The sequence below is a fragment of the Cnephaeus nilssonii genome (genome assembly GCF_951640355.1).
Source record: "Cnephaeus nilssonii genome assembly, chromosome: 15".
Taxonomy (NCBI): domain Eukaryota; kingdom Metazoa; phylum Chordata; class Mammalia; order Chiroptera; family Vespertilionidae; genus Cnephaeus; species Cnephaeus nilssonii.
The window spans coordinates 53,016,711-53,042,166 of record NC_137086.1 but is presented as its reverse complement, the minus strand read 5'-3'; the positions used below and the strand labels follow the sequence as shown (position 1 = coordinate 53,042,166).

The 25,456-nt window shown below is 44.8% G+C and overlaps 1 protein-coding gene and 1 pseudogene across 2 annotated transcripts in view; one reads left to right on the top strand and one right to left on the bottom strand.

Annotated features, from left to right (window-relative positions):
* Nucleotides 1–25,156, bottom strand: part of KCMF1 (potassium channel modulatory factor 1) — a 58,227-nt gene extending 33,071 nt beyond the window's left edge. Inside the window, exon 1 of the mRNA XM_079792788.1 lies at nucleotides 24,798–25,156. Coding sequence (XP_079648914.1) covers nucleotides 24,798–24,813 — 16 coding nt within the window. The 5' untranslated portion in view covers nucleotides 24,814–25,156. The remainder of the gene's footprint in view (nucleotides 1–24,797) is intronic.
* Nucleotides 6,852–10,301, top strand: LOC307112148 (peptidyl-prolyl cis-trans isomerase A-like; annotated as a pseudogene). The gene has a single exon. The product of its transcript is annotated as a peptidyl-prolyl cis-trans isomerase A-like (transcript).
* Nucleotides 25,157–25,456: the final 300 nt, after the last annotated feature.

The following is a 25,456-nucleotide window of genomic DNA, read 5'->3' as shown; positions in this document are numbered from 1 at the left end:
GGCTGGTCCGATACCCACATGTGCCCGTTTTTTAATCGGGAGGGAGATCGTCTCTGTGGAGGCTGCCTGTGAGGAGCAAGGGAGGGGTCCCAGCCCCACACCAAACCCCCAGCCTAGGGTTCCAAAACTGAGAAGTCCCTGTAACTGAAGGCTGTAAAAACTAGTGGGGATTGTGGCTGAGTGACACAGAGGCTGCTGGAGACCCAGGTGTTCCTCTTAAAGAGCTGGTCACAAACTTACTCAGACTCGAACCCAGACACATATGGGGAGGAATTGGATTGTCTGGCATTGGGGCAGGAATTTGGCTTCCTCCCAGATGGGGGTGCTTGCAGGGGTCATTGTTCTTGTTCCGGAACCCCCCCCCCCCCGCCTCTCCCTGTGGCATGGCTGACTGGCAGCCATATCTGAGTTTCCATCAGCATGGCCCATACTCTTTGCTCTGCCCTGGTGATTCCCAGAGTCCCACCCCCAACTGTTTGCAGCAGCTTTTCCATATGAAAATAGCTGTCCTGCCTCAGGCTTCAGACTTTGCTAAAATCTCTCAAACAAGCTGCAGCTGGTGCCAGCATGCCCCAAACCTACCAATAAAAGGCCCAAGACCCAGCAATAGCACTAGCCTGCCTTACTTCACAGATGGGCCTCACCTGGGCACTCCCAAGCTCAATACAAATAGCAGTCATCTGCAGATCCCTCTATAGCTCCTGCAGGGTGGCCCTAGGCAGTAGCTAACTTTGCACTGCCCTGGAGGCCCCAAAGCCAGTGACGCGGTGGACAGCTTCAGACCATACCAGATTACAACTATACACATCCACAAGCAACATTCAAGGGGCAGACTCAGTGAGCACCAAAGCCCCACTGAAGCAAGTCCTGCTATATAGGGGTCTCCTGCATAGCACCTCTTCCACTGTAGACTCAGCTGGTCCTCACAGCCCAGGCCAGTTCCTCCCAGTGATGCCAATCAAGGCTCAACTATAACAAGACTGTGCACACAGCCCACACAGGGTGCACCTAGAGTGCCCAGCTCAGGTGACTGGGGAGGCTGAGCCACTGGGCCTTACAGGACACCTATTACACAAGGCTAGTCTAGCAATTCCAGGAGACACAACAACTCTACCTAGTAAATAGAAACAAACACAGAGAAGCAGCCAAAATGGAGATAAAGAAACATGTTACAAATGAAAGAAATAGAAGTGTGCAAGCTACTGGATCCAGAGTACAAACCAATGGTTATAAGATTACTCAAGAATCTTAATGAGAGCTTCAAGGGTCTTAGTGAGACTTTCAAGGATATTAGTGAGAATGTCAAAGACATAAATAAATACCAGTCAGAAATTAAGCACACACTAACTCAGGGGTCGGCAAACTCATTCGTCAAGAGAGCGGCAAACCGCGGCTCGCGAGCCAGCTGCAGTTTGCCGACCACGGCACTAACTGAAATAAAGAAAAATTTACAGATACAACAGTAGAGTAGAGGATTCCGAGAATAAAAGCAAAAAACACCCAGTCAGAAGAGCAAAAAGAAAAAAAAATCCAAAAATATTAAGATGGTGTAAGGAGCCTCTAGGACAACTTCAAGTGTACCAACATTGCATTATGGGGGTGCCAGAAGGAGAAGAGAGAGCAAGATATTGAAAAACCTATTTGAAGAAATAATGACAGAAAAGTTCCTCTACCTGGGGAAAGAAATAGACTTAGAAGTCCAGGAAGCACAGAGAGTCCCAAACAGGAGGAACCCAAAGAGGCCCACAAGACACATCTTCTTAACTAATAAAAGAGTAATATGCAAATTGACTGTCATTCCAACACACAAGATGGCTGCCCCCATGTGGTCAAAGATCCTGCCCCCATGTGGACACAAGATGGCCAGCAGGGGAGGACAGTTGGGAGGGACCAGGCCTGCAAGGGAGGGCAGTTGGGGGGATCAGGCCTGCAAGGGAGAGCAGTTGCGGGGGACCAGGCCTGCAGGGGAGGGCAGTTAGGGGCAAACAGGCTGGCAGGGGAGTGGTTAGGGGGTGATCAGGTTGGCAGGCAGAAGCGGTTAGGGGCAATCAGGAAGGCAGGCAGGCAAGCAGTTGGAAGCCAGCAGTCCTGGATTGTGAGAGGGATCCCAGATTGGAGAGGGTGCAGGCTCGGCTGAGGGACACACCCCCTCCGTGCATGAATTTCATGCACCGGGCCTCTAGTCATAATTATAATGCCAAGTGTTAAAGAGAGATCTAAAAGCAGCAAGAAAAAAAGCAGTTAGTTACCTACAAGGGAGCACTCATACGACTGTCAGCTGATTTCTCAACAGCAACTTTGTAGGCCAGAAGGAATGGCAAGAAATATTCAAACTGATGAAAAGCAAGCAACTACAACAAAGATTACCCAGCAAAGCTATCGTTTATGATTAAAGGTCAGATAAAGAGCTTCACAGACAAGAAAAAGGTAAAGGAGTTCATCACCACCAAACCAGTATTACATGAAATGTTGAAGGGTATTCTTTAAGAAGAGGAAGAAGATAAAAAGATAAAAATATGAACAACAAAATGGCAATAAGTACATTATCAACAATTGAATATAAAAACCAAAACTAACAAGAAATCTAATGAACAAAATAAACTGGTAAATAAAATAGTATCAGAGGCATGGAAACATGGAACACACTGAAGAATCTCAGAAGGAAGGGGGGAGGGGATTGGAAGAGTTTAACAACAACAACAACAACAACAACAAAATATATATATATATATACCTATGTATATATATCTATGTATATATATCTATATCTATATATATCTATATATATAGATACATATATATACACATACTAGAGGCCCAGTGCACAAAATTTGTGCATGGGGGTGGGGGGGTCCCCTCAGCCCAGCCTGCATCCTCTCCAATCCGGGACATCCCTCTCACAATCCTGGACTGCTGGCTCCTAATCACTCACCTGCCTGCCTTCCTGGTCACCCCTAACTGCCCCCCCCCCACTGGCCTGGTCACCCCTAACTGCCCCCCTCTGCTGGCCTAGTCGCCCCTAACTGCCCCCTCTGCCGACTTGGTCGCCCCCAACTGCACCCCTGCCCCTGCCGGCCTGGTTGCCCCTAACTGCCCCCCTGCTGGCCTGGTTGCCCCCAACTGCCCCCCCCCCCCGCCAGCCTGGTTGCCCCACGCAGCCTGCTTGTTTAGTCGTTTGGTCGTCCCTCACTAACCCCCCTGCCAGCCTGGTCGTAGGCAGCAATCTTGTGAGGGTGTGATGGTCAATTTCCATATTACCTCTTTATTATATAGGATTATATAAGACTAGTGACCCGGTGCACAGATTGCTGCTCATTGAAAGGAAATTAATTAAAAGGTGGGCGGTGGGGCAGGACTGGGTGAGATGGGCCAGACACACCCTGGAACCAACCTCCCACGGTCCCTCCCCTGAGTCTGCAGAGAGCAGGGTCCCTCTAGCAGGTGGGATCCCTTGGCCTGGCCTGCGGGGATTGGGCCAAAACCGGCTCTCCGACGGGTCCCGGAGTGTGAGAGGGCATTCTGCAAAGTTGCTGTTGTACAGGGTGTGGAAGGCAAACACAAGTGTGCAGTAAGCCAGATTCAGGGCCAACAGTGCCCCAGCAACAACATAACCCACAGCCGAAGGTGGAATAGTGCGGCTCTGCGAGGAATCAGGCTCCCTCCTCTCTGGTTTCGAGGTGCGTCAACCAAGAACTGCCGCTGCCAAGTCACTGCAGCTCAGCAGCTCCTGTGTTGGGAGTCTGTCCCCTGGTGGTCAGTGCGCATCATAGCGACTTGTTGGACAGTTGGACACTTAGCATATTAGCCCTTTATATATATAGACTAGAGGCCCAGTGCACGAAATTCATGCACGGTGGTGGGGGGGCTCCCTCAGCCCGGCCTGCACTCTCTCCAATCTGGGACCACTTGGGGGATGCCCAACTGCCGATTCAACACATTATGCAAAGGAACTTGGCCTTGGCAACATGGCGGTACCTAATAGCATTCAATGTCTTCAGTAATATCTGATAGTTTTTCTGAGAGTTCAATGTCAAACCAAATAGATCAATCAACACTGCTTCTGACATCCTTCAGTAACTGTACAAAGCTCTTCAAAGAAGACTTTTGTGCCCCCCCCCAAGTCACCTGTAAAGAAATATTAGCATAAATAAGAATGCAAAATTAGATCAATCTTATAGTTACAACAGAAATATATGGCTGGGGGTGGGGGGAATCACATTGATCTAAAAATGTGACCAAAATTATAACTCTAGACCCCTCCCAGAAAAGTCAGAAAATTGTCGTAAGAGAATCATGACAATTAAAGCAAAGCTATTTCTTAATTCATTTTCCAAAAGGATATGTACATCTTTCCAGAAAGGCAACAGTTCCTCTGTGTTTATTTTCATATAGGGAATTTTAAATAGGAATTTACCTGTTGACTTAGACAAAGTCCTGTTTTTTAACTACATGGTATCAATTTAAGTGATATATCATTAATCCTGACATGATTGCCATGTTAGGTCACATCCCATCATAAGAAATATGGGGCCTTACATTCAATATGTTAAACGGAGCTGCAGTTTAAAAATCCCATTTTTAAGAGATAAAAGCCAAAATGACCTATACATTTCTCTCCAGGGTTTACACAATACTCCAGGCATGGCAATTACCACAAAGCGACTGGGACTTGTGTGAGACATGCTCGCTGCCTGCTCCCTACTCCTTCCCATCCGCGGATCTTCACACCTCAGCCCATCCTCCCACCCAGGCAGGCGGTCAGTCTTTGGGGACCCACTTCCGTGACCCCCTGTGCCCCAGGCTTCCTCTCGCCGCCACTCCTAACATCCACTCCCTACTATACAGGACTCCTGCTCGGGTGCATCGCGCTAGTTTTGAAAATATTAAGAGAAGTGCAGGGTGACCGTGAAATTCCACAAAACGCGTCTGTCAAAGGCGGGTCCAGGCAGTCCCGCGCTGGGCTCCCAGGCACCATCTCCACCTGCCTGGACCCACCCCACACCTCCTGGCGGCACCCCACCCCGCGGAGACTTCCAGACGAATGATGCCCTCCGCAGGCCATGCCCCTCCCTGTCTCCCACACTAAACCTCGGCTTGCACCCCCGCCCACGGCCTGCAGTGAGGCTTTGCCCCCACCCACCCCAACCCCACCCAAGCCCTCCCCACCCTGAGCCCAGCCCAGTGACACCCAGAAGCTGCTGGTGAGTCACCTGAAGTCTCAGTCCGTCCCCGTGCCGCAGGGACCGCCGCGACCCATGCACCTGCCTCACCTACCTCAGCACAGACTCCACTGGGCACTGCCTGCCTAGGGCCCCTCAGTCTGCGGACAGACTGCTGGGCGAGGCGAGCAGCAGGGAGGCCAGGGTGAGTGGGGGAGGCGGCGGGCGGGGGAGTCAGCAGTTCTGGGTGAAGGCAGCCCATTGAGCCCGCTCCCTGCTGCCCCGCCCCTGCTGTGGGTGCTGCCATCTTGTGATGGTGTGACGGTCAATTTGCATATTCCCTATTTATTAGATAGGCTAACCATCAAATACAACCACCCTGAGGTTACTAAGCATTATGCCTATTTTGTGAAATGATGCATAGAGAAACAATTTACCAGATGTTACAGTTAGTAAGTAACCAAGCTGGGGTTTGAACCCACACAGTCTGGATCCAAAGTCCCATTCCCAAATTAACTGCTCAGCAACTCAGGAAAAACTTTTCAATTCCCAGTCAGGGCACATGCCCTGGTTGTGGGCTCCATCCCCAGTAGGGGGCGTGCAGAAGGGGATTCTCTCATCATTGATGTTTCTGTCTCTCTCTTTTAATATTTAAAAATATATACATTTTAAAAAAGCCATTGGATCTGAATTCTAGTCCTGACACTGATCTCAAGTAATATGACTGAGCAGCCTTTCCAGACCACAATTTTATTTGGAAAAAAAGGAAATATGTTGATTTCCTTCTAGACCAAAAGGTCTACAGGCAGTCCTTGGGTTATGTTGGATTTGACTTATGTCGCTTCGTGGTTACGTTGCCATCTCCCATTTACAGCATTTATTAAAAAGGAAAAAAGTTCCGTTGTTCCGACGTATGTACATATGTGCTTTATGTTTTTTATTATTTATTTACCACAAGTAAAGGTCAGGAATTGTTATCTTTCTTTTAAATTTTTTTTTACTGTTTCATTTCATTACTGCTGTGTGTGCGCTCCATGTGAGTGACGTAGGTGCTTATGTAGGTGGGTTCCGACTTACAGCGAAAATTGCGTTACATCGAGCGGTAGGAATGGATCTCCGACGTAACCTGAGGACTGCCTGTATTATCCTATCTTCCTCTTGATTTTATTGGTGAGAAAAGAACTAAAATGAGCTGATTCATTATTAGGCTGCCAGAATGGCCTAATTCTCACAGTGAGCTCTGCTGGCCAGTACCTCTATCCCTGCAGCGCTGGCACAGGAACCACAGTGGGCTTTCTACATCTATGAGCTCTCTTTTCTGCTGTTTTGGTAAAAAGACAAGACCCCCCAAAAGACATTTACCTACTGAAATATTTGGGGAACTGAAGCACAATCAACTAGAGAAAGGGCAACACAATCACATCAAGTCTAGATCCCTGATATTCAACCAACCAAATTCTAGTTTACTCATACAAATGGCTTATACATCTCCACTTGAACATCTGACATCCCTAACCTCTTAGTCTGAAACAAAACTCTTGATCTCCATCCCCCCAAATGCTCTGCCCCTCCTCCTGCCTTCCCCATCTCAGTAAGTGGTCTTCTTCTCACCTACTTGCTTTTACCTACACTATACCATCCAGTCCTGTCAGCTCTACATTCAAAGAATTAAATTAAAATGCCTTGCCATGGCCTGTAATGCCCCATCTAATCTGGACCCAGTCTTTCCCTACCTCATCTTCCCTACTTCTCTGCCTCATCAGCTCCAACCATCCCATTCCTCAAAGAACCTACTTTTTTCTCACCCCAGGCCTTGTATACTTGATGAAGTCTCTGCTTGAGAGTAGTCGCCTTCTCTGCAAGGTCTTCCTGACCATCCTCTCTTAAAAATAGCCACACAGACCACTCCTCCTCTTTCTATCTATTCAATCCTTATTCCCTGCTTTATTTTCTTCAGAATTTTACCACTAGCCAATATTATATTATGTTTCTTTTCTGTACCCCCCTCCCCCATTAAAATGTAAGTTCTACAATAAGAACTTCCTCTTACTCTTTTTCATTACTCTATCTCGTTTCAACAACAGTGCCTGGCACAGTGTTTGTTGAATGAATAAATTTTCCTATCCTCTAGTATCTGCCAAACCCTACACTAAATAACTGCTAGAGATGACTTAGCTATGGCTATCTCCTTCCCTTCCCAACTAAATCTTTAGGTAGTATTTCCAACCTCTCATGTTCATTCAGGACTTAACACACTGAAATCTGGGCTCCAGTCCACTCCTTTGAAAGTGCTCATTAAGTTCCACAACCTTCCTGATTTCAACAGCCCCAGCCAATGAACACTTCATCCCTTATCTTCTTGACCTTTCTGCAGAAAAACTGACAATATCCTCTTTCCGGCAAATCACCTTCCTAAATTTCAACTCTCTCCTGGTTCTCCTCCTTCTCTCCAGGCTGTCCCCATTCAGTCAGTGTCCTGCTCCTTTAATGTTGTGTTCCCAAGGGCTTAAAGATCCGTCTCCTCTTCTCAATCCATATGTTCTCACCATCACTGAGCAATCAACTCTACTACTATAGATTCATATTCTTAGCTCAGACATCTTCCTCCTAAATTCCAGACCCACATATTCAACTGCCACTGGACATCTCTACCTGGATGTCCCATAGGTACCTCAAACCCAACATGCTGAAAATGGAAAGTCACTTCTCTTTTCCCTGCTTCCCACCCTTAACACATGCTTCTCTGCCCTAGATAAACAACTTGATGAATGGCAATGACCAACCAATCAAGCCAAAACCCTAAGTTTTCCTAGACATATTGCTCTTCCTCAATCCCTATGTCTAACCAGTCACCAAAAATATCTCCTATTTGTACCCACTACAGCAACTGTCTTACTTATGGTCATTTACCTGTCCCCACTCCTCCCTGTAAGTCCATCCTTCAGATGCCAAATTTCCCATGGCCTCCCCTCAAAGGACACACTTTCTGTTCATGGGATACCCTCCCCCACACCACCTAGCCAGCAATCTATCAACTCCCAGCTCAAATGCATGACTTCTTTTGGGATGCCTTCATGAATTCACCCATGAAACTGAGAAGCTTCCCATATCTATTCTTTCATTATACCTTTTAAGTATAAACTTTTATTATAGTTCTTACTTCACTGTATTATAATCACCTTTCTCACCTCAGAGGGTTGGAACCACCTTTGTTTTTTTGTCTCCAGTCTCCAACACAATATCTCCACATAGAAAAGGTATTCAATATATATTAAGTGAACAGATTAAAGCAGGGGTCAGCAGACCATGGCCCACCACCTGTTTTTGTACAGCCTACTAGCTAAGAATACTTTTCACATTTTTAAATGTTTAGAAAAGGAAAGTCTAAAGAGTACTATTTGGTGATGCCTGAAAATTACATGTAATTCAAATTTCAGTGCCCATTAAAAGAGGTTTATTGGATCATAGCCACCCATGCTCACCTGTGTATGTTTAGTCTTATGGCAGCTTTCATGCCAACAGCAGAGTGGAGGAGTTGCAATGGAGACCATATGGCCCACAAAGCCGTGGATGCTATCTAACTCTGCACAGAAGTTTGCTGACTTTGCATGAAATATAAGTGAACATGGGCTTTGGTTTCTGACAGAATTAATTCAATTCCTGGTTTTACTATTTACTACCTTTATGACCTAGGACAAATAACCTAACCTCTGAGACCCAATTCCTTATTTTGTAAAATTGGAAAACATCTTGCTGTGTTGCTTTAAAATTTTACTAGGCCTTTTAATTGAGGTCCCTGCTGTAGAAACCAGTCTATAAAGGGCCAGGTACAGAGTATGGCCTGGGTCTAAATCCCCGCTGTATCACAGACCATGTGACTTTTGGCAAGGTACTTAATTTCTCAGTGCATCAATTTCCTCATCTGTAAAACTGGGATAATAATATGTATCTCAAAGACAGTTGCAAGAATTAAATGAGTTGGCACATGTGAAATGCTGAACATCAATGCCTGTCAGGTAGTAAGCACTCAATATGTATAGTACTCCTAGAGGCACAGTGTACAAAATTAGTGCACAGGTAGAGTCCCTAGGCCTGGCCGGCGATCAGGACCAATTGGGGCCTCCTGGCTGCCGGCCAGGGCCTCCCTTTGTTCTGCGCCACCCTCTGGTGGTCAGCGCACGTCATAGTTAGCGATGGGTCTCCCAATTGAACTCTGGTGGGGACAATTTGCATGTTAGGCTTTTATATATATAGGTTAATATAGCAGACACTTGATTAATACTAGTTTCTCCCCTTCCCACCTCTTCATCTTCTCTACCTTCCACCCTTATTCAAAGAAACCTTCATCTCCGCAGATGACGCCGCCCCAGAGCCGCCCATGACCAGTCCTTGGGCTGCATCTCCTTCAAGCTGTTTGCAGACAAAGTTTCAAAGATAGCAGAAAACTTCCGTGCTCTGAGCACTGAGAAGAAATAAAGGTTCCTGCTTTCACAGAATTATTCCGCGATTTATGTGCCAGGGTGGTGACTTCACATGCCATAATGGCACATGTGGCAAGTCCATCTATGGGGAGAAATTTGAAGATAAGAACTTCATCCTGAAACATACAGGTCCTGGCATCTTGTCCATGGCAAATGCTGGACCTAACACAAACGGCTCCCAGTTTTTCATCTGCGCTGCCAAGACTGAGTGGTTGGATGGCAAGCATGTGGTCTTCGGCCAGGTGAAAGACGGCATGGATATTGTGACAGCCATGGAGCAATTGGGTCCAGGAATGGCAAGACCAGCAAGAAGATCACCATTGCTGACTGTGGACAACTCTAATAAATTTGACTTGGGTTTTATCTTAACTACCAGACTATTCCTTCTGTAGCTCAGGAGAGCACCCCTTCAGCCTGATTTGCTTGGAATCTATATATATAAAAGCCTAAATGACCGGCCAACTGGCCGGTAGCTATGACGCACACTGACCACCAGGGGGCAGATGCTCAATGCAGGAGCAGAAACCACAGGCATGGAAACATGGAACAAACTAATGAATCTCAGAGGGAAGGGAGGAGGGGGGAGGACAGGAAGAGATTAACCAAAGATCTTATATGCATACTACAGGCCTGGTGCACAAATTTGTGCACCGGTGGGGTCCCTCAGCCTGGCCTGCGGGGATCGGGCCAAAACCAGCCTGGTGCACAGATTCGTGCACTGGTGGGGTCCCTTGGCCTGGCCTGCACCCTCTCGCAATCCAGGACCCCTCAGGGGATGTCGGAGAGCCGGCTTTGGCCCAATCCCGGCAGGCCAGGCCAAGGGACCCCACTGGTGTACAAATCCATGCACCGGGCCTCTAGTGTTCTATAATCTTTGTGCTCTTGCCACAGTTCACTGGGTTCCATAATTTCCTTACCCCTTCCTTCCCAATCTAGCTGGATTGTAGAGTTAAGTTTATGATTATGAAATAAAAACTGAACAGTTGTCAAAAAAAAAAAAAAGCCTTCATCTAAAGGAGTAAGTCAATATATGCATGGTAAGTGCTGTTAGGGTCTTTGTGGCTTCCAAGTCACTTCACAATCATGGTTCTTCTCTTAGCAATCTGATGATCCTCCCTTCTCCAGATGCTTTCTTCCTTAGAAATCTAGCCAATCCCAGGATTCAATGTAGGGGCTATAAAATTCTTATCTCTAGCTAAGATCTCTCTCCCCTGAGTGGCACTATAGGATTTTGCAACTCTTGATTTCTACCTAATGGCCTACCATCACTTTAAATTCAAAATGTTAAAAGCTGAAAATTGCCTTACCCCATCTCTCCTCTGGCTAGTTTGTCCTGAAATTATACTTTAGTCCCTGCTCTCTCGCATGGAGACCTTATTTCAAATCATTTTTTTGTTTTGTTCCTACTGCCGTGGACTAATTCAGGCCCTTTTAACTTCAAGTTTATTTCACCAAAAAGCCTCTAACTGGACTCCCTGCCATAGGCAATAATCTCTTCTGCACACACTAACCTTCCTAAAACATACCATTTTTCATCATGACCTTTCTCTGCTTAAAACTAGAGATGCGCCCTAACCGGTTCGGCTCAGTGGATAGAGCGTCGGCCTACAGAATGAAGGGTCCCAGGTTCGATTCCGGTCGAGGGCATGTACCTTGGTTGCAGGCACATCCCCAGTATGTGCAGAAGGCAGCTGATCAATGTTTCTCTCTCATCGATGTTTCTAACTCTCTATCCCTCTCCCTTCCTCTCCGTAAAAAAATCAGTAAAATATATTTAAACAAAACAAAACAAAACAAAACAAAAAACTTGAGATGCACTGCCCTCTCTTTTCTATCCCATAATCGGTATGGAAAAAGGAAAAGGTTCACTTTAGTGTGGCAACCAAAATCCTTTCCTATCTTGCTCCAATCCTCCTTTCTAATCTTATCTCCCACGTTAAAAATACCATCACTTTGCCCTGCCTGGTGTAGCTCAGTTGGTTGAGCATTGTCCCATACACCAAAAGGTTGCCAGTTCGATTCTGGGTCAGAGTACATGCCCAGGTTGTGGGTTCAGTCCCAGGTTGGGGTGAGTATGAGAGGCAACCTATCAATGTTTCTTTCTCCCTCTCCCTTTCTCTCTCTAAAAAATCAAAAGAAAGATATTTTTTTTAAAAATACCATCACCTTATATTTATGCAGTGCTTTCCTTAACTTAGAAAACATTCTTACAAGTGCTGGCACTCCATCACCACACACCTTTAGAGAAAGGCAAAACAAGCATTAGTATCCTTCTTTTACAGAAGAAAAAACACTTTTAGCACTGAACTGAAGTCAAAACAAAGGGTCCCTGTTCCACTTTCCCCTGGAATCATACGCAATCAATCAATCTTTTTAATACCTCACTCCCATCACTAATATATAGGAGTCTTCTGTTTCAGAAACTCTGGTCTCCTTGGTGTTGTCCTATCCACCTATCTCCAACCCACCTCGTGTTTTCTTAGCTCTGTACTTTATCTCCCACTATTCTCCCACTTGGTAGACTCCTCTGTCCCCAACTCTTGTTATAAAAACACAGAACGTCTTCAAGTCCTGAGTTTAAACGCCAACTTTTTGGGAATGCCTTCTCTGACATCCAAAAAGCATTCTATTCCACTTGTCAACACTATGGAACTTGTAGTAACCGATTTGACACTTATTGCCCCAGTCATACTACAGCTAGTTTATTTTATATGCTTAGACCTTCCCATATCTCCTCCAGGAGGAAAATGTATTAGGAGTTTTCTATTTTCCTCACAGTACCTATGACAATACCTTGTCCATAAGGACTCAAAGTTTTGGATTAGACAGCCTAGGCCAGTGTCTTCAAATAGCCAGGCACAATTCGTGAGTAAAATGAGAAATCAATCCAGAAAGTCACAACTAGTATTTTTGTTTTTAATAAAACAGAATAGAAAATGGAATACATCTCTCATAGTAAAGATGAGTACTGTTTTGTGAAATCCTTATTTCATTACATATGTATATAACTACTGACTCATAATACCAAATACATTTTTTGTTAGATTATATATTTTTTTAAGTTTGAATGCTACTAATGTAGATGACCCAATTTGTAGGCTCCAGGGTTTTACATTCTAACCAGGGAGATATTTTTTCTCCACCAAACTGTATACCCTCCAAGAAAATTCAGTGAAATAGAATACATAGATAGTACATAGGGGCTGAGGGAGACAAAGCTTAAGAGTGATGAGAGTAGGGGCAAGTTTGTAAAAAAATGTTTCTTAGAGCCGGGCCAGCATGGTTGAGCGCCGACCTATGAACCAGAAGGTCACGGTTAGATTCAGGACAGGGCATACACCTAGGATTGCAGGCTCGATCCCCAGTAGGGGGTGTGCAGGAGGCAGCCAGATTTTCTCTCATCATTGATGTTTCTATCTCTCTCTCTCCCTCTCCCTCTCCCTTTCTCTCTGAAATCACCAAAAATATATATTAAAACAAAAACGAAATGTTTCTTAGAGATGTTGAAATATGCTACAAGGTATTTAGTTTCCAGACTCTGCCATTTATTTAGCCAAAAAGACCACTATATAGAGGGGTTTCCAAAATTTTCTCAAAGCACTCACACTTAAACCTAGAGCGCCCTGCAGCCTACAATATAAGAGGATGCAGGATCTGGCCCCCGCTATCCCAGCCTCAGTTCCTACATCCTTTCCCCCTCAATCACTTTCCTCCTTGGCCTCATTGCTATTCCCAGACATTCCAAGTTTCAGGGCCTCTGCACTTGATGTACATTCAGACATATCCTACCCTCCTCCTTTAAATATCCTTCTCTGTTAATGTCCCATCTTCAGAAAGGCCCTCCATGACCACCATATATAAAGTAGGCCCCCCTTCCCTAATCCCCTTAATCTGCTGTATGGTTTTTCATAACACTTGCCACAGTTAACACTCTACTGCACATTTATTCCTCCATGGTCTAGCCCAAGGATCCACAAACTTTTTCTGTAAAGAGCCAGATAATACATATTTTCAGCTTTCTCTGTCACAGCTACTCTGCCACTCTAGTACAAAAACAGCTTAGACAATATGTAAATGAGCAGATGTGGCTGTGCTGCAGTAAAACTTTATTTACAAAAACAGGTAGCCCTGGCTAGGTGGCTCAGTTGGTTGGAGTCATTCAGTACACCAAAAGGTTGTGGGGTTCGGTTCCCAGTCGGGGTGCATACAGGAGGCAACCGATCAATGTTTCTCTATCACATCAACGTTTCTCACTCTCTTTTCCTCTCTCTCTAAAATCAATTAAAAAAACATATCCTTGGATAAGGATCAAAACAAACTAAAAAACAACAACAAAACAGGTAGCCGGCTGGATTTGGCCCACAGGCCATATACTCCTGCTACACTCCTTATAATAAAAAGTGACTGTCACAAGGACAAGGATCTTCTCTGGCCCCAAGTACACTTTTGATAAATGTGTGCTGAGTAAATAAACAGCACTAGTCTGGAGTCGGGAGTTATACTCCTCTTCCACCTCCAAATAACGTGCTGTTCAAGAAGAATGAGGCCCAAGGTCAGCAGCTCCATTTCCATTTAGTAGTAGCACATCATGAAAGATGGTTGTACACTCAGTGTGCTCGTCAACAGCAGTGACCGTCTCACACACAAATGCCTTTGGTCACAACTGGGACCTGAGAACATGTTAAAACAGACTGCCGGGCTTCACTCACAGAAGTGCCGATGCAGTAGGTTTAGGGTACTGTCCAAGAATCCGCCTTTCCAGCAAGTGCCCAGGTGATGCTGATACTGCTGGTCCTGAATCACACTTTGAGAACCACTGGATGAGTACCTAAATACTAGAGTACTAACATTTTTATACTGTTTTTTTTTTGTTGTTGGTTACAAATCCCTTTATTTTCATATGACTTACATGTAAATCTTTTTTTTAATTGATATACATGCTCTTCAATTTGAACGCCTGCAAAGTGATCAGAATTTATATTCATTTGTAGATGTCTGTAAAGTGGGTTTCAATTGTAAATCGTAACTAAAGTAGGTTAAAAAATAATTTTAAGGTGGAAAAAGTAAGGAAAAATCTAGGTTCCTAGAAGAGAAATTTAAGTAGAAATCCAGAATGTTAATGAATAGACCATTAAGGATATGGCAATATTGCATCAAAATGTACATACAGCCCTAGCTGGTTTGGCTTGGTGGATAGAGTGTCGGCCTGCGGACTGAAGGGTCCCGGGTTTGATTCCGGTCGAGGGCACGTGCCCGGGTTGTGGGTTTGATCCCCAGTAGGGGACGTGCAGGAGGCAGTCAATCAATGATTCTCTCTCATCATTGATGTTTCTATCTCCCTCTGCCCTCTCCCTTCCTCTCTGAAATCAATAAAAATATCTATATTTTAAAAAATGTACCTACAACCTGGCCAGCGTGGCTCAGTGGTTGAACATCAACCTATGACCCAGGAGGTCACAGTTCGATTCCCAGTCAGGGTACATGTCCAGATTGCAGGCTCGATCCCCAGTGTGGGGCGTGCAGGAGGCAGCTGATCAACGATTCTCTCATCACTGATGTTGATCAACGATTCTCTCATCACTGATGTTTCTATGTCTTTCTCTCTCCCCCTTCCTCTCTGAAATCAATAAAGATATATATTTTTAAATGTACCTACAGAAGAGACAGCATATAATCAACCATGAATTAGCAGATCCCCAATGACAAGTCTAAAGGTGATTTTCAGCTAAGATCAAGTATTTTTGGTGAGAGATTAAATAAAGACAATGTGGTACATATATACAATAGAATATTACTTGGCCATAAAAATGATATCTTATAATTTGCAACAACATGGGTGGACCTAGAGGATATTATGCTAAGTCAGTCGTCGGCAAACTGCGGCTCGCGAGCCGCGGTTTGCCACTCTGTTAACTGAGTTTGCCGACCACTGGGATAGGGGCTTAATCACAAGGAACAACAGCCTGTAATTATTGGAATCGAGAGTCTAGGCCAGTGGTCGGCAAATTCATTAGTCAACAGAGCGGCAAACCGCATGTGGCTTGCGAGCCACAGTTTGCCGACCACTGTGCTAAGTGAATAAGTCAGACAGAGATTAAGTATAGCATAGGAAATATAGTAAATAATATTTTAGTAACATGGTACCAGATGGGTACTAGACTTATCCCGGGGATCACTCTGTAAGTTATTTATATGGCTAATCACTTTACTGTACAACTAAAACTGATATAATGCCCTGGCTGGTTTGGCTCAGTGGATAGAGCGTCGGCCTGTGGACTGAAGGGTCCCAGGTTCGATTCTGGTCGGGGGCATGTACCTTAGTTTTGGGCACATCCCCACTGGGGAGTGTGCAGGAGGCAGCTGATCGATGTTTCTCTCTCATTGATGTTTCTAACTCTCTATCCCTCCCCCTTCCTCTCTGTAAAAAAAATCAATAAAATATATTTTTTAAAAAGTAAAATAAAACTGATATAATATTGAATGTCAACTGTAATTGAAAAAGAAAAGTATTTTTGGTAAAAATGTAGCATCTGAATTAAACTGCTAAGCGTAAAATATACATCAACTTTGTAAAGAAAAAGACTGTAAAAATCTCTCATTAACAAAGTTTATGTTGATTACACATGGAAATGTTATTTTGGATATACTGGGCTAACATATTAAATTATTAAAATTAATTGTACCTTCTCAGTTGTTACTGTGGCTACCAGAGTGTTAAAATTACATGTGATTTGCACTAGATTTCCATTGGAAGGTGATATAGTGTACCCCAATTCTGCAAATAGATTTGCTATCTCCTCCCACTTTGGGTGATTTCTATAAAGCTTCTAGAAAATGTTATGGAGTAATGAATGCACATGAAGATATGAGCATGTCTAACATGGACTGAAGACCTTTGACCTTGGCCTAATGTAGGAACACCACAGGTCAAGTGCTCATCCATTGTCACTTGATGTTCTAATCACCATACTAGTATTTCCTAGGGAAGATTAGTTCCCCCGTGACCATTCGGTATATCCATATCAATAGCTATACAAACACACTGCACAGTTTACATTCATTTCGAATTGCACCTGAATGTATCATAAAGCTGAACATAAGATCTCTGACCATAAAAACTACCTGGTTCCCAGCACCCTACCACCCCCAGTGCCCAGCATGTTATTTCCTTCTTACAGAAAGGGACACATCTGTAACAATTCCTGTAATCCCTGCCGTTTTACTTCAATGCCCTTAACTTTGACTTCAGAAAGCTTTGCACTGGCTTGTACTGCCTCACTTCTACAGCCACAGAGGAAGGCCCCCAAAGGGGGACACTGACACTGGTTGAAAAGAACAGCAGAAGTAGGGTCTAGTTACCCAACAGCTGCTATATAACCACTGCAAAAAACTACACTGAATAGAAAAATTAAACATTTCACCTGCGTTCTTTTCTCTCCAAGCATAAAAAGGATACAAACCTATAAGGAATAATCTACTTGAACATATTTTAACATATGCAGACAGATGTGTTTTGAGACTCCCATTGTCTAAGGGCAATACTGTTATGGAGAGAAATGCACTGCTGTGTGGAATTAGAAATAACTGTTAAACAAATAAAAATAAGCTTTTAAAAAAGGAGGGGGTTGCAAATAATGCCAAAAGATTAAAATACTTATATTATTTAATTACCTTGTCATAAAATATAAACTTTAAGGACTAATTCCAGCACACTGGGAAAGATCACAGCCCATGCAACAGGAAAACATGTAAATCCCAAACATGTGTTTCAAACCACTGAATGTTATCATCCTTGCAGCAGGGTCAACAACTTGTGGCCAGCTCTGGAGATGACTCTGAGTGCTACTCAAGTAGGTAGTCCATAAATATTCACTGGATGAATGACCGAATGAACCAGAAAACTCATGCACATGGTACAATTACTATGCAGAACCCACAGCTAGTTAATCTGAAACCAGAGCCAGGAGTAGCTAGAACAAAACATATCAAGTCTAGTCCCTGACCATTCCCTCACGAGCCAGCTCTCTTAAGTTATTTTCGCTCTATGTAGTTTATTCATCTCATCTTACTTTTATGAAAATTGTTAGCCTTCTTTCCCACAATATCCCTTCCTTTTAACCAGCTTCCTCAGAAAAAAACGAAGGAGAGTATTTTCCAGTCTCATCATTTTTTAGACAAGTATTACCATCTCTAACCATCACCCACAAATGTGCAGTGGGCCTCCCAAAGATCAGACACCATGCTAAGAGGTAAGGTACAAAGGTAAGTAACACTATACCTACCCCTCAGGTAGCCTGTGGGGGAGGCAGACAGACAAGTGAACAATGATAGCTGTAAAAAAAAAAAAAAAAATGCCTGGAGAATAAGGCAGGAGTGCCACTGGATGGACCCTTAACTTTGCTGGGTGGGAGGGGAGGGTCACAGTCTTAGAGGAACAATTAAAAAAGAAATCAAAACTAAAAAATAAATTATCATCGAAATGCCTGTGACTGTTTGTTGTGATAGTCAAAGCATCTAGTTAGCACTCTAAAGTGACTCTTCTAATGAAAATCCTCTTACTCTGGAAAGAGTTGAAGCTCGTGACACTGGCACTGAGTACAATCAAGAGAGGGGACCCCCTCTCCCCCCCGCCCCACCACCACAATTCAGCAGAAGATAATGCAAACCAAATTAGTCATGATATCAAGAGGCTTTACCCACTCACTGTCGGTCCCTCCTGGTTGAAGGTGACTAGACTGACCCACTCTTGTGAGTTCAGTTGGTTTTTCTAGCAGCAGTGCTGGATTTGCAGGCTCCCTCCACACGTTCTCCCTGACACCCCTGTGGCCACTGGCCCGTCTGCTGGACTGCTGATTGGAACTGTGGTCATGGAAGAGATAAACTGATGGATCCACACTCTGCTTTGTTATTATTCAAAAAGACAACTAAAAACACGATTAACAAACACCGTGGGAACGCGTGAGAGGTAGAAGGGATGGCACCATGGAAACTGCCTCACAAGACAATTCACCTTTGCCTAGTTTCACAGGACACTGAGCTTGCATCTCCTGGTACCAGCGCTTAGGACGTTTCATGAGGCACGAATTGGTTTGTTTCTGACTGGCTACAGATCATTTCCAAGCTTCATGTCCACCTTGCCTGTCCTCTGCCATTACCCTCCAGGCCTCTTGTCATTTACCACCCCAAGAACAACCTCTTTTCTCCACCACTTCCTTCCTTACCATAGAATCAAAGTAATAATATGTTCCCTTAGGAAGCTGTCTGCTTTATCCCTTTATCTTTCACATGAATCAGGACATGGCTTATTTTAAAAATTAAAGTATTTATACAGATCAGAGCATATTTTTTAAAATGCTCGGATCTGTATAATTAAGGGGCTCTTGGCTCAATTTTAATGAATAACTTCAGTGAGTGAAAAAACTATATTATTTTAAGGAAATGAAAAACATCATGGCTCCTATCACAACACTGAAATTAATCTTTTATAAATAAATATTTTAATTATGAACAGCACTTTAGTTTTAACTTTTATGAATATGAATTGTAGGAAATGTTTCCTTTGAGTCTATATTTATTCCAGTAGCCCAAAAGCAGTATTTATAATGTAATTAAAAAACACTATTTCTATAATAATCCAATGATGCCTTAACCGTCACTAAAAACAACTTTTGGAACCTCCATTTAAAAAACGAAAACAGCCCCGGCTGGGTGGCATAGTTGGTTGGAGAGTAGTCCGGTACACCAAAAAGGTTGCTGGTTCGATCCCAGGTCAAGGCAAGTACGGGAGACAAAGGATTAATGTTTTTCTCTCTCATTCCCTTCCTCTCCCCCTAAAATTTAAAAAAACAAACCCACATATCCTTGGGTGAGGAGAATTAAAAACAAAACCCACCAAACCTCAGCAAATGTATATAGAAGCTATAGAGCTGATGACTCATAAGTGCATGGATTTTTAAAAAACACTGCAAGCCTAATATGAAGGAACTTGTTTGGTCATTTCATATCAGAAGTTTCCTAAGTTTCTACTATGAAAAAATATTGAATCTTTAAACAAGTCTGCTGCTAATACAGTTTAAGATTCTAAAACTAAAAGGAATTTCTTCCAAATTAGATCTCCAATTTAAAAGAGAGTAGTTATATTTTTTTGCAATAAAACACAAATGTCAATATAGGAAAAATAGGCTTCAAAATCAATTTTATATGAAATCACGAACCAAAGACTCCAGAAATTAAAATATTTACATTCTTATCTTTCTTTTATTGAAAGTCAAGTAAATATAATTCATGATGTATTGAAATTGAAAAAGTATAAGAAAGAATGTCATAATCCTTTTATAGATCCCAGTTAAAGTAAAATAAACTGACTGACATGATAAAGATCTTTTCAGTGGGAGTTAATTTTACTTTGCTACAGGAAGGCAAAAGTCACCACATTAAAATCACATGTTAATTACCAATCTTGTCTTTGTAATCCCCAAATTCTGAAAACAAAATTATTGCAATTCACTCTGGGATTGTTAATATATGTTTTTAGTGTCAGACAATTTTTAGAAAAGAGAAAATCTGAATCTACTAACAGAAGAATGGTACAATTTCAAAAAAAATGGCACAACTTTCAGAAATTAGATTAATGGCCTGCCCACTCTTGTACTTTACATTTAAAAAATAAACAGTATCACAAATGCTTCTGAGAATAACAAAACAATATTATCACCTGTCCATTTATCCACTATAATTTTTACATATAGAAATCTTCAAAGCTAGGGAAAGCATAAATCAGGTAAAGACAAGGATTGTACAGTATTTGAAGTAGCAAATAATTTTATCCAAACCCAAGAGTAACCCACCAAAAGTTAAGACAGCACTCAAGAAAAAAAATGTTAGCCCTGGCCAGTGTGGCTCAGTTAGCTGAGCATCAACCTATGCACCAAAAGTTGGCAGGTTCAATTCCTGGTTAGGACATGGAAGGAATACAGCCAATCAATGTTTCTCACATCAATGTTTCTCTCTCTCCCACTTTCCCTTCCTCTCTCAAATCAGTAAAATCATATTTAAAAGAAAAAAGTGTTAGAAATTACAATAGATTGTCTCTGAAATTGGACAAAATTATGAAAAACGGTAATTATTGTCATCAATTTGTCCTTTTCTTATGGCATGTCTCACATTGTGCTATAGTTAAGGAGCTGCGTCTCATTTATCCTCACATTCCTTGGTATCTAGCAAAGTGCCTAATACATAGTAGCAACTGAAAAAAGGTTGAATGTCTTAAGACAGTAAGCGTATTCCTAACTCTGGGTAGTCAATTAAGTTCCAATTCATGCAAGAGCATTAATAACTTCATTTTAGCTAATAAGTACTTACAGGTGCTGTATGTAGTGAAATATTAAAAGATACTCTTACGAATAAAATAGAAAGTAATTGGTTTTACCAGGTGTAACATGGTATTTCTATAGTGAACATTAAGTAATTGGGCACTTATGTTGTAAAATGTTAACATAACAACATTACAAAATGAATTAAAACAGACCCTGGAATTCTGGCTGGGATAGTCATAATGGGCAAGCAGGAGACAATGGAGGGTCCTGCCACCCCCACTCAGGTACGGGAAAGGTGAGGAGCCTGTTTCCAAACCTGGGAACAATTACTTCCATCCCAATCTGCATAGTGCTGCTGGAAACTGAGGTACAGAACGGGTTTGGTCCATAGATGCAGCCCCATTACCCCAAAGGAAATGAGGGAATACAAAATTCCATTTCCATAACCTCTCTAAAGCTTTAGTCTAGAGCAAAAGAAGGCAAATTATAGCCCTGGGCCAAACTCAGCCACCTTCTACGTAAGGTCTGCAAGCTAAGAATGATTTTTACATTTTTAAATGGTAAACCTGAGTCTTATTTCATGACACATGAAAATTACATGAAACTCAAATGTCAGTCTATAAATAAAAGTTTTAATTAGAACATGGTTGTGCTCATTCATTTACATGTTGGCTATAGCTGCATTTACAGTACAATGGCAGAGCTGACCTCATGGCTTACCAAACCACAATATTTACTACCTGCCCCTTTTCAGAAGACTTATGCCGACCCCTGAGCTAATGCATTCTATGCTGCTGGCTGCTTCTCCTTTCTCAGAGTCCACTGCTTCACAAGGTAGAGAGCCTAAGCTTGATAGATGTTCATCTTGGAGCTGTGTTGTCCAAAGTTACATCTTACATATAGATACATTAGTGCGACTCATTAAGGTGGACACAAAGACAAAGTAACAAATTACACGCATACAGAAGGTACTGAAAAGGAAACACAATGCAAGTACATTACCGGCAGCACAGTTCACCAGACTACTACTACATCCAGTTCTGGGATACACTAGTGAAAGGAAACAAGAACCACAGAGAATTTGAAGGTGGACAGATGAATACCACTGAAATGCTAAAAGAAATGGGATTAGCTGGGCTGGCGTTGCTCAGTGGTTGAGCATCAATCTATAAACCAGGAGGTCACGGTTTGATTTCCCCGTCAGGGCACATGCCTGGGCTGCGGTTGCAGGCTCGGTCCCCAAGTGTGGGGCTTGCAGGAAACAGCCCATCAATGATTCTCTCTCATCACTGATGTTTCTATCTCTCTCTCCCTCTTCTTCCTCTCTGAAATCAGTAAAAATATATTTAAAAGAAATAGGATTAGTAGGTCCAAAGAGAAAGGTAAAAAAAGCTAGAACAGTAATGGTGTCACACTGTATTCATTGTTAGGTTAAATTCCTAATGATGAAAGTAATGGCAACCTGAACTAATATTCCACAAAACATCTAATGAGTTAAATGTGATTCTTAATGAGACTGTCATTCCTGCCTTAGACATAAACTAGACCCTTAAAAGATCACTTGTTAAATATTGTACTACAGTCTTCAACTAATGTATTATAAGAATGTTCCTTTTTCAGAAATATCTGGTGTTATGTAAGTTACCAGAAAAGGTGTGCTATTAATGTCCTAAGATTCAGTAATATTCAACAACTAAAAAGTTTTGTAAGTTTCAAAGCCACATGCTTTTCCACAGGGCCAAGTAGGGGAAAATGGGCTTAGATTACAGATTTGTTACACTCAAGAATACTGGCACTGTGGGATTTTAATTAGTCTAAAACAGCGATTTTTAACCTTTTCCAACTCATGGCACACACTAATTACTAAAATTTTGGGGAACACTAAAAAATACTTTTGCCCCTCTGACAAAAAAAAAAAAGGTATAATTTTGATTCATTCACACCAGACAGCTATTGTTGGGTTGGGTATTGTCATTTTTTAATTTGATAATATAAAGGAAAAGGGACCAGTGCCCATGACTAGTCAGATATTGCATGTTTTAAAAATCCTTGCTGAACACCGGTTGAAAATCGGTGTTCTAAAAGATTACTGTGGATAAAGGAATTTTCCCAGGATACTACTCAATTTGAATTACTCAGTCTGGAACTACCTGCATGTTTTCCTGAAGCAAGGAGAACGGGTCTCAAACTCCAGTTCTCCCATTGCTTTGATACCATAATTTTAACTCTCCCAGTTCTTATGAGTAAGAGGGGCCTGGAGCTATTGCTCAAATTAAGTTTGTCTTGAAGATGGTCAACGTACACACAAGTAGAGTCTAATGTAAACTTCAATATTCCAAATTTGATTAGAACTTTACTTACAATTTCTTTTAAATTACAGATAGGGAATATATTCCCAATAAGTAGGGGGAAAAGGAAAATTGGGTATTGTTTCAAAGTACTTCTATGAGCCTAAGTACATTATTATTTCAAAATGTCCACAGTTGTACACAGTAAGTGAAAAAAGTGCATTATATTTCCAATTCATCTTGGACGTTCAAAATACAGAATCCTTGAACACAAAATAGTCTTTGGGTCAATCTCAACACTGCAATTAGTAATGCAACTTGCTCTCGGTATCATTTTAATCAATCTGAGTTTTTCAACCTCAAAACTCTAAGGCCTGTATCTCCCGAAGAATATCCTTCCAACGGGTGTGAAGCACACACTAATCTGACTCACGAAACTTTCTCCACTCCTACCTACATCACCTACCCATACAGGATTTTAAACTCAAGAGTACACTATACTTTCCAGCCACTTCTACAATGTTGCATTAACCTGACCAGGATCAAGTATTCGCCAAGTCTCTTAATACTTTTTATTTAAAGACCTGTGGCAGTGAAACAAAGAGAACACAACCCCCTCCCCCTTTTCTAAACCATATGGCAGTCAACTGAAGTTAACTTATTTTTTACCAGCACAACGCCCATACATGTGCCCTGGACATGTTTCTCTTTGTGCCCTGGGACTGGGCTAAAGCTGCCTACTTATTTGCAACTGCGCCCCAATCATGTTTTTAAGCCTCAAAACCAAGCCCCCAAATGCCCCCTGACCATGAAGAGACCTCACCAGGTCATTTACCAAAACCGGGCTCAGGGGGTGGTGCACGCCGGGAGCGGGCCGGCCGCGGGAGCCGGGCCGGCCGACCAGGTGACGGGGCAGGGAGTCTGCTCGCCGCGGTCGGGCCAGACCCGCCCGGGAACTGGGTTACCCGAGCCCAGGGCCGCGCCGAGGCCTAGCCGCGAGGCCGGCGGCGGGGCTCTCCGTTCCCGGCCGCGGCGCCTTCCCGCCGCCCCGCGGCCTCCCGCAGGCAGGGCCCTCGCTGTCGTCTCCCGGAGACCGGACGCGCCCGCCGATCCCGGGCCGGCTCCTCGGTCTCCCGCCTCCGCCGGTGGCCTGCTCGGCGGCCGCGCCGGGCCCTTCCGGGGTGGCGGGCGCACTAGGCCGCGGCGGGGCCCGCGGCTCCGGGATCGGCCGGGCGGCCCGCGGCGTCCGGTATCCGTCCCCGGGGCCGGGCCCCCGCCGGTAACGGGCCCCGCCGCCTCCCCTCCCCCTCCCCATGACAGTGCAAACCCTCCGCCGGCCCGCCGCCCCGCCTCCGGCTCCAGGCCCAGCTCGGGGCCCGGCCGCGGCGGCCACCGCGGAGGCGCCGGGCTCCCCGCCGGTCTCGCTCGCTCCCGGGCCAGGCGTTTCGGGGCCGGCTCGGCCCGGCCGACGTCCCCGCCGCCTCCGGCCGCCCCCCGCGGCGCGCGGCCCGGGAGGGTAGGCCGAGGCCCGGCGGGGGAGGGGGGGGCGCTCACCTTCATGTCGGGACATCCTAGTTCAGACGGTGGCGGCGCGGCCTCCGGGCTCCGGCTGCAGTGTCCCCCGCGGGGTCCCGGTGCCCGCGCCGGCGGCCGACTCCCACTCGTCTCCCGGGCTCGGCCGCGGGGGCGGGGTGGGCAGGAGCGCTCCGGCGGCGGCGGCGGGGAGGCGGCGCGGGGCGGGAACGGGGCCGGGCCTGGCCGGGGCTGCGCTCCAGGAGGCGGGTCCGACGCCGCGGCTCCCCCGGCGCCCGCCGTGACTCGGTCACTCTCGGGCCGCCGGCTCCCGGCTGCGGCGCCGCGCTCCTGAAATCCCGCTCCTCCCCTTCCCCGGCCCGCCCCCCGCCCTCTCCCCGCTCCCGGCCGCCGCCTCCGCCTCCTCTTCCTCCTCCTCCGCCTCCTTCCGCCGCCCGCACGGCGGCCCCGCCTCTCGCTGCCCGCGCGGGGCCCAGCCACCCGGAGGCCGCGCGGCCCGAGGGCGCGGCGGGGGCGGCGGCGGCGGCGGCGGCGGCTGGGGCGCGGCGCTGGCCGGCAGCTCGCGGTGGGGCCTCGAGCCCGGCCTCGCTCTGGCCGCGCGGGGGCAGGAAGAGGAAGTGCGGCGCCCGCGTGGCCCGGGCTACGGCCTGCCGGGCCGCCCTGAGCCCCTCCGGGGCCTC